We start from the raw sequence: 9,470 nt of genomic DNA, 5'->3' as shown, positions 1-9,470 counted from the left end.
ACAAAAAAAAAAAAAAAAAAAAAAAAAAAGAATGGGTCAGGTGAGGTGAGGTCAGACGACATGGCAGGTGGGAACAACTCACGAGATGGTGTTTCGACCCGGGTTTCCTCCTTTCTGAACGTCGAAGCTCAGCTTTTCCCTTCTCTCTGCCACGACGTGACGTTCCCCACATTGTCCAAACCATGTCTACACCTGTGCTCATTGGTTGAGTATATTTGCGACCGTGGCCTCCACCGCGCTATCGCGGTTATAATGTTTTCAGTTGGCGTGCCTCTCCTGATCGCCGGGGTCTCGGTGGGTCCCGCCTTCGCGCCTTCCCGCCTTGAGGCCTCCCCCCTCAGGCACTAAAAACAAAGGGGTCGAACAGATAGTTGCGCACATCAAAATTGTCCGCCACAGAACTACTGGACCCTTTGCTCTGAAAAAAAACAGAAGCCAAGTAATTCACACAATACGTTTCGTATATCTGTATGTTATTTATTATCAGGATTTCAGACAGGACGTCGCAGTTCTTGAACTTGTTCAAAATTTTGTGAATGCGCTTCTGTCGTATATCCTGGATGAGGCCTGCGCGGAGGTGGGCATGCAGCAAGGAAGTGGCAACATGGGAGGGGGCATGCAGCAAGGAAACGATCACATGGTAGTGGGCATGCAGCAAGGAAGTGGCAACATGGGGCAGTGTGCATACACGCAGGAGAGTCCTTGGCCACCGCTCACAAATGACCCGTATTGTTATACCACCGCTCCAACCTTACCTGCCACCTTAAGTATGTACTTGTAGGGCGTGCGCTGGCCGATGGTCTCGATCGGCGTAGAATTCTTAAACGCATTATTTTCAAGGAACATGGAAGATATTTCGAAGAAGAAGGGACTGGGGAGGTCCGTCAGCTCGTTCATGTCCTCAAACTCCTTCTTGTAAATATTTTTTAAATTGTCAATATAAAACCAAAAGGGAAATTCCACTGTGGCAAGTCCTTCTTCACTTAACTCCTTAGCAATATATACAGGATACCATTGCCTTTGTCCCGATTTCATTTTTTTAAAATCGAACCCTTCCACCTCCGATAAGTCCAAGTAGGGTATATCCGCCAAGGCTTTCACAACGACTAATTCGTCTAGCGCCTTCTGCCATATGATGTGATTAACAGATTCTTCAAAAAGGTAATAAATGGAAATTTTGTTTAATTCTGTAAAATGAGGATTAAACTTCATGGGTAAATATTCAATGTGCTCTTCAACACTTTCATTGGAACACAAAATGCTCTTGTTGATGAAGGATGGAGTGGACACATTTTTATCCTTAATATAAATGGCTTGGTTGATCGTCTCGATGTTATCCTGTTGCAATTCACTGTTCTGTAGGTATGTGTAAATATTTATTAAATTATCGAACACATAATTTTTTTTAAATTGCTTGCCTTTTACAAATATAACATTGCTCTGGAAACAATTATATGCATTGGATAATTGGGGAGGTAAAATTTTCATGCTTTTGAAACTCCTATATAAATTAAAAACCTTTTCATATACACTTGTTAATATTTTTTTCGTGGAATAATTTTCTTCTGTGTCCAACTCAGATATGGCTGCGTCTAATTTGTCTAGTGTCGTTTCAAGCAGAATCAAGTGGTCATTATTTATTTGTATATTTTTATTTCCAATCAAATATTGATCCCTCAGGTAGAAGATGTTATATACTTCTTCACATGACTCTATATTTTTTACAGGGAGCTTTGGGAAATTTTCCACAACGACATTTGTTTCGTTGTTTAATAAATCGATTTCCGCTAATTTGCTGAACGGGGGTTCGTTGAGGACACCGCTGAAGCTGCCTCCTCCTGCTGCTGCTCCCCCTCCGGACCCCTTCAGATACTCATCACTGTGCTTGTGGTGGAGCAACCCGCTGTGGTTGCTGCTGACCGCTCGGCTCGTCGCGTACGCCTTCCGACGGGACTTGTCGCTCATAAAAATCCTCCCCTTGTTTTTTTTTACGGATGTTTTGCACAGTTTTGCTTTTTTTATTCGTTTTTTTTTAAATATGGAAAACACATCTGACATTTTTAACAAGCAGAGGATTCTCGCGGCTGCCCAAATGTAGCCCAATTTTTACCGCTATTTTTGCCACTTTTTTATGCCCAATTTTTGCCACTTTTTTACGCCCAATTTTTACCGCTATTTTTGCCACTATTTTTTATGCCCAATTTTTGCTTTTTCTTTCCCCCCCGTGCCGCCCCTCTCCCTTGGGCGCGTCAATCACTCGTACGTTGCTCCTGGGGGGGCACTCGGCCGCGTGTCAGGGCATATTCCTCGGTCACGCCGCCGGGGTTCCTATTCCTGTCTAACACTCACCTGTGTCTTGTCCTCTCTTATTTTTCTCCCTCCTCCGTCGTCTTTTTTCGTCGGCCTCTTTCTCTTGCCTCTTTCGCCTGCCTGACGCCGCGTCGCCAGCCGCCGCCTCAGGTTGCTTCTTCTGTTGTTGCGCGCCTCGGTGTGCCCCTCGCCCGTGCTCTGTTCGCATTCATTCTTCTGCTGCCTTGCGCGTACGTGCCTGGCCTCTTTCCCTCCCGTCCAGCGAGAGTTGGCTGCGGTGGGGGGCGAGTCTAGCTGTGGTGGACCTGCCTCCAGCTCGCCCGAATGGGAACGCTACCACCTCTTCTGCGGTTCGCTCTCCCTGTGTGCGAGTGCCTGGCTTCGGTTGCCAGAGCTACTTGTTACACAACCGATAGGTCAATCCAGTTTGCCTTTAATCACTTCTTTCCCCTTCACACGTTTGGCTACCGAGAGGAGGGAGTTTTTCTCGGCAGCTGCGCTGATTTTTTGAGGAATGATTGCCTGGCTCCGAGTTAGGCGTGGGTTTGTATTATTACAATCGTTTTTGCCTCCCCTTTTTTGTGCAGCCCGCACACGTTCACACAAGTGTGTGTGTGTGTGTGTAGGTTAACTCCGCGCGTCAGTGCGTGTGTGTAAGAACGCTACGCACAAGCATGTTTGTTCGTTCGTGTGTGTGCGCGCGTGCGTATGCTTGTTTGTGTATGTGTGATTCATGCACGTGTTTTTCATACGTGCTGGCATACGCGTGGGATGCGACTCCTTGGCTCATGATTATCCGCTTCGCTGCGGCGCGCGGGTCAGCCCTCTCTCTCGTCCTCTTCCTCTCACTCTCACGTTCAGCAATTGCGCCTTTCTTGGGTCGTTCACCGTGTTTTTGCAGAGTGCGTCACTTTCCGTTCGCGTCAAGGGGGGGGGGGGGAGAACAAGGTTACATGAAAAAGCGCGTTATTTCCTTGCGTCAGGGTAAGTTATGTGTTCGCCGCCTCCTCTTGCGCAGCTATGCCATTCTGTATCACTTGTTATACCATTCCAACCAGTTTTTGCGCTATTTTCCTCCATCCCGGGGCCGGACTAATGCTACTTGGAGGTATGAAGCAGCTCGGGGGAGGGGGTGGAAGCGACGCCGTGTTTTCCGAGCAAGCACTTTTGCAGTGTGAGTTTTTTTTTTTTTTTTTTTTTTTTCCCCTCGCACTTGGCGCAGTGTGCGGGCATACCCATCACTGCTATCTGGTCTGAATATATTTTCCTTTCCTGGGAAAAACTTATTTGTAATATATTAAGAAAAAAGAAAAAAATGAAACTCACAATATGTTTTAGCAGTACGCCAAATTTTTTTCACCCTCTTTTCACCTTTCCTTTTCTGTCCCTTTTGATGTGTAATTTTGTGAGGCCCCTTTGTGTTGCTTTTCCTCACCACGTTATGTTCGTTGTGCCTCCTCTAACGAGTTGAAAAGGAGATCGTTCGAGAGAAAAATTGTTTACCATTGTCATGGGCCAAATATGAGGGGGGACACAAAAGTTACCCTCCCCCAATTGAACACATGAGAACAAATGAAAACGATCTCACTTCTTGACCAACTTGTCGCTACGCCATGTAAACGTTACACACTGCGATAGTGGCAGTTCGTGAACACCTCCTTTGGTTGGGTCTCCTACGGAGAAGAATTAATTACTCCTTTGACGAACTGTGGACACACAGGGAGGGCATTTTTAAAGACATAGACAGCAGTGCCCAACAGAGTGTGTAATGTGGAGAGAGGAGTTCGACCACGGGGACCCCACAAATTAGCACAAACCCCTGTACGCATCTTCTCTCCAATAATGAGGAATGTATCCGTACGGATAACGTGCTTGTGCACAAAAATCACAATAAAGAAAAAAAAAAAAAAAAAAAAACACTATAGCGAATAGCGGTAAAGAAGAACCGCCACAGTAAGGTCACGTTTACGCCAAATTATTTTACATTTAAAAATTTTTTAAAAACTAAAAAAAAAAAAAAAAAAAAAAGGGAATGATGGAACGTGCACTAAATGGGCTGTCCATCCAATTCGCCAAAATTTCAAGTCAGCACATTTTGGACAGTTCAAACAAATGCGGGGAGGGTGTGGACAGAACCACTACATAAGCAATGCACGTGGGTACTAACAAAAAAAAAAAAAAAAAAACAACTTGAACCACAGAAAGACGGAAGACACGGGACGTATGAAGCCAGGCCACCTCCACACAAGCGACAGGTGTGGTTATCACCTCAGAGGTAGAAGGCTCCCATTGAATGGACCAAATGGAAGCTCTTCCCCCTCTGAGTCATTTAAAAAAAGGAACGCTAAATAAAAAAAAACAAAATTCTTTTTTTCATAAAAGGTAAATATATACATAAACAAGTGGGGTAGGTACGCGGGATGAGCGAAACACCTGTGACAGATTCTTTTTTTTTAATTTAGGCCAACTGTGACGTTGTGGCTAATTCTCGGACTTGCGAAGGAACTTGGTGCCCCTGCCTTTGTAAGCGTCCTCCTTCATTTTCTTAGGAGCGGGAGAATTTTTTCTAGACCCCCCGCTATTTCCCAGCGCCTTTATTTTCGCACTGGGGTTTCTCAATTCATTGGACGTCAGGTACAATTTCCGCCCCTGCACAGCTTCTATGCTTTTGTTCCTCTTCCTGCTGCAATCTGAAAAAAGTTTCGAACTTCCATTCTCCAAATCTGGTTCTGCATCAGGTGTGGGAAAGAAGCCACTTGCTTTCTTCTGATTCTGTTCATGGGTTATGCCTTTCCTTATGACGTTGCCATGTGGTGCCGACGGAGTGCAGTTACCATGGCCGGTTGTAGGGGGGAAGTCACTCACATGAGGGGATGAAAGGGAAGGGGGTGGTGGTACTACTGGAAGGGTAGTAGGACGAGAGGCAGTAAGTGGTATGATGATACCCCCCCCAATGTTGTCCCCCCTTGATAGGTCCATACTCCCACCTCGATGTCGAGCAAAATTCTTTTCATTCAGGATCAGGTTTAAATTTTCATCCATTTTATCCAACAGGCACTTAAAATTTATATTTTTCTCAACAGACACGTCTTCAATTTCTTTGAGGACCTCTTCCCTCACGTGGTCGTAATGCAAATCGGCGTAGGGGTGAAGACATGGAGGCGGTAAGTCGGTTGTCCCACACGTATTATCGGGGGGATCTACGCCATGCATATTGTCCTCACCCATGTGGGAGAAGCTCTCATTAGCATAGCAGCGCACCTTTTCAATTTCAGCGTTAATATCTTTCCCTTCATGCTGGACGACGGGGGTATCCCCAATGGGAAACTCCACACACTCATCATTTTGGTTATCTTCATTTTCGCGAAATCGTTGTAGCAGTTCTTCCACATATGAATCACATTTATTGAGGTGTTCGCCATAGTTTCCATTACACAGGTTAACCTCTTCCATGTGTCTCACCGCCAATTGCTTAACCTTCTTCTTCGTAACATCAAGTTCATCCCTTTCCTGCAAAACTGCTCTCGAGAGTTCTTTGTAGAGCACCTCTTTCTCTTTCTTCTTATTCGATGTAATGTCCTCCATGCGGCTTGCTATCTTCATAATAGAGTCATTCTTCCCCTCAATAATGTATCTGAACACGTCTTTAACATTTTGAACGGTCCTCTCCATTTTCCTTTGCTCAGTAACAAATTTATTATCAACATGTGTGAAGACACAACCTAAATTTTTATAATAAGAATTTACTTTTTCTTCAACCAGGTCAGTGGACTGGAGACAATCCTGATTATACCCACCACATCGCTCTTGGTGATTTACAAAAAATTCCTCAAGAGTACTTACCGAGTGGGTAATGATTTTGTTAAATTTATTTTTAGCCTCATCGTGCAACTGGTTAGACAATGCATGTAGCTTCCTCTCCACTGTGTCATTCATTTCGCTTACATTTTTTTGAATCACTGTTTTGATCTCCTCCATTACTCGACTTTGAAAAAGGTTCATATCTTCCCTTATGCTTTGTCTGTACGTCTCCACAATTTTGGCCTTACGTTTATTTAAATTGGACTCGAAGGATTCATAATCACTTCGTAGCTGTTCTACCAACTTGGTTAATTTTTCCCTCTCTTCATTTAGTGTTTCTATTCTTTTTTTCATTTCTTTTTTTAACTTTTCAAATGCACTAGTTAAATATAAATGGAGTAATTGGCTTACGTTTTTCATGTGCTCGATGGTCTCTTCGACTGTTCTCTCTTCCGTGGAGTGATAGCTCTCTACTTGGCTTAGCATCTGCCGCGCTTCATCACTCTGCGCTAGATCACGCAGGGCAATCAGCATTGCTCCTGTGTTGTGGAGGTTCTTCTGGGGAGTCCTCTCCGATGGGTCCGCCGACTCTGTCCAATCACTCCTCTCATTGGAAAAGGGGTCACTGCATCGCGGGTCTGTGACATCAGCCAGGTCCACCCTGCAGGATAGGATCTCCCGCGTGAGTTCCCCTAACTGGAGAAAATAATTCTGGTCATGTTTCTCCATAGCGTCTACCCTGTCCATGACAAAAGTGAGGAGGTTGTTTTCCCGCAGGACGATGTCTCTGTTCAATTTTTCCACATCGTCCACACATTTCATAATGGCCTCATTCCCTTCCTCCATGTCACCCTTGGCCTTCCCAAGCACGCTCAAAATGAGGTTGCAAATGTCGTTCAGCGTGGAGTAATCCTGATTCTTCCTCTTCCTAAAGTTAGAAACCGTTTCTCGAAATAATGCACACATCTCCTTCTGCGCCTGGGAGAGTAGATTGACGTGGTGCTCGTACTGGCCCTCTGCTTGGTGGAACTGTGATAGGAGGAACCTCGTGACGCATTTCTCCTCAGACAGCTTGTTTACCAAGACGTCATGAACCAATTGGATGTTCCTACATTTAGAAAGAACATCCTTCAACAAATGCACAATCTGATTTTGCACATCATCTGTGTAGTCCATTTTATTCAAAAGAGTTTTAATTTTTTTACTTTTCTCAAACAGGATCTTTTCCTTTTGTAATAAAATTTCTTTATTTTTTTTTAAACTGTTTTGTATATTATTGTATTCCTCATTGTCGAGGTAGACTCCTCGTTTTTCTCGACTTAAATTGAGTGCATTTTTTAATTTTTCAATTTCATTATTTAAGTCTTTTATTTTTAATTGCTTAGTTGTCTTGACATTAATTTCTGGTCTGTTTTTAATATTCTTAGCTCGAAACACATAATCTAGTGTGCTTAGCGTTTCATCAATGCAGAGGGAGGATGGAGAAATGGTAGCCACGATGAAAGTTTTCGTCTTCCCTCCTAGAGAGTCTTGAAGTAATCGAGTCAATTTAGAATCCCTGTACGGGACGTACGACGAGTTTTCAATTAGAGCATTAATCACTCGACCCAAAGTTAAGAGCGACTGATTGATGTTACAACTCTCCTGCTGTCTAACTTTTAAATTACCATACGAGCTCTTCAATGCATTTTCGCTTCCAGCCAAATCGACTAAATTCAATTTTCCTATTTTGGTAATGCTCTCTCCATCATTGTTCAGATCCTTCATGATCAAGGTGATGGTAAAAATGGAATGGCTCCTGCTAGACTTTTTATTGTAAGCCGTTTCAGCAGTTCTTCTTTTTTTTATAGCTGAACAGATTAAGTAATAAATTTCTTCAAACGAATTTATACACTTCTCCTCCAACTTATCCACATTTAATCCTTTGTTTTTGTTTGTCGTGTCTTCATAAATTTTTAATTTGTTAGACTCACTCGAGGTACTCAGCAAGTCACACAATTCTTCATTGTAAATTTCTAGGTAACTCACTTTTATAACAAAATCGTAGGAGCTCTTTTCTACGCTGTATATATCTCCTGCGCTGCTCCCTTCCTCTTTTTCCTCCGGGGGTTTGAACTGTTCGCTTTTGTTTGGCGACCCACCCCTCGACAGGCCCTTGGGCGGGGACGCCTCGCTCCGCTCATGAAGAACACTTCCCCCTAAACGTGTCACTCCCGCGTGGGATGCTACTCCCGCGCACATTTCATCCACATCGCTCGTGCAACTATTGCGCCGCCACGCAAGCTCCTCCTCCTCCTCCCCCCCTACCAACCTGGTAGACTTATACTCCTTTCTGCGATTCAAAATGTCAAATATTCTCTTCGCCACGCGGAAAATGATCCCCGTGTCGTCACTGTCACACAATTCGTAGTAGTAGTTTATGTCGCTGTTAATGCTATCATTCAGGTCGATTTTTTTATTCTCGTTATGTTTCAGGTGTTCTAAAATCTTGCCTTCCATGGTGTACGTTTTGCCTGTGCCGGTCTGGCCGTAACAGAACAGCGTGCAGTTGAATCCTTCGAGGACCTGAGACAGGGATCACAGTGAAGGGGAAATAACGCTATATATATATGTGTGTGTATACCACATGTGCCTTTTCCCCTTCCCACTTCCAAAAAGCACAATTCACGAAAAGCACAACTCAAGAACAGCATAACTCAGGGGTGTTATAATAAACTGGGATAGACAACCAAACGAAAAAAATATAATAGTCGTAGGGGGAGGTGGGGGAATTTTTTTTCCCCCCCCCCCCCGCAGAGTATATGTTCAGCACAAGACCCCTCATGGGGGGCATTACCTCATCGACTATACGAAAGACATAATTATTAAACAAGGTTCTTTGATCCACATCCTTGTCACAGGCATAGTCGAAGCTGTACTTCTTTTCATAAATCTCGTTGTTCCTGTTCAGAGTTAAAATTACTTCATTGTCCTTTATTTTAACGACCTCCTCGTTGTGTATATCATTTTTCTCCTTTTCATTTAGCGGTCTGCAACGAACAATAACTTTTATATTAACACAGCTTGGTTTGTCATTTTGGTAGGAGTTCCTCAACATTGTACTTTGCTTGGCTCTTCCGTCCATGCGGATGGCGCAGGAGTGGGGATTGGTGTGTGTGTGTGTGTGTGTGCCTGCAAATGTGTTGTGACCACCTGTGAGGCGGGGGTGTGTATGTGCCCAGGGGTAAATCCCCAACCGGAGGTGCAAGCTTCTTGGAGAAAAAAAGGGGCCCTCTCCAGGCAGTAGCCGTATCATCATTAGGCAAATAGCTGTTCACACAAATCAGCGCGCTCACGTGTTACGAACTCGCATAGTTGAG

At 44.1% G+C, this 9,470-nt stretch overlaps 2 protein-coding genes across 2 annotated transcripts; both read right to left on the bottom strand.

The window, feature by feature from the left end:
• Positions 1-337: 337 nt before the first annotated feature.
• AK88_00578 (uncharacterized protein) lies at positions 338-2,058 on the bottom strand (the record flags this gene model as incomplete). The annotated part of the gene is made up of 2 exons (XM_012478226.1): positions 338-567; positions 756-2,058. The coding sequence occupies 2 exons, from the start codon at positions 2,056-2,058 to the stop codon at positions 338-340; spliced, it is 1,533 nt and encodes a 510-aa protein (XP_012333649.1).
• Positions 2,059-4,791: 2,733 nt separating this feature from the next.
• On the bottom strand, positions 4,792-9,208 carry AK88_00577 (uncharacterized protein; the record flags this gene model as incomplete). The annotated part of the gene is made up of 2 exons (XM_012478225.1): positions 4,792-8,676; positions 8,948-9,208. The coding sequence occupies 2 exons, from the start codon at positions 9,206-9,208 to the stop codon at positions 4,792-4,794; spliced, it is 4,146 nt and encodes a 1,381-aa protein (XP_012333648.1).
• Positions 9,209-9,470: the final 262 nt, after the last annotated feature.

The sequence above is a fragment of the Plasmodium fragile genome, assembly GCF_000956335.1.
Source record: "Plasmodium fragile strain nilgiri unplaced genomic scaffold supercont1.5, whole genome shotgun sequence".
NCBI lineage: Eukaryota > Apicomplexa > Aconoidasida > Haemosporida > Plasmodiidae > Plasmodium > Plasmodium fragile.
Note: the sequence above shows the minus strand (reverse complement) of the source record. Positions and strands in the feature narration are given on the sequence as shown.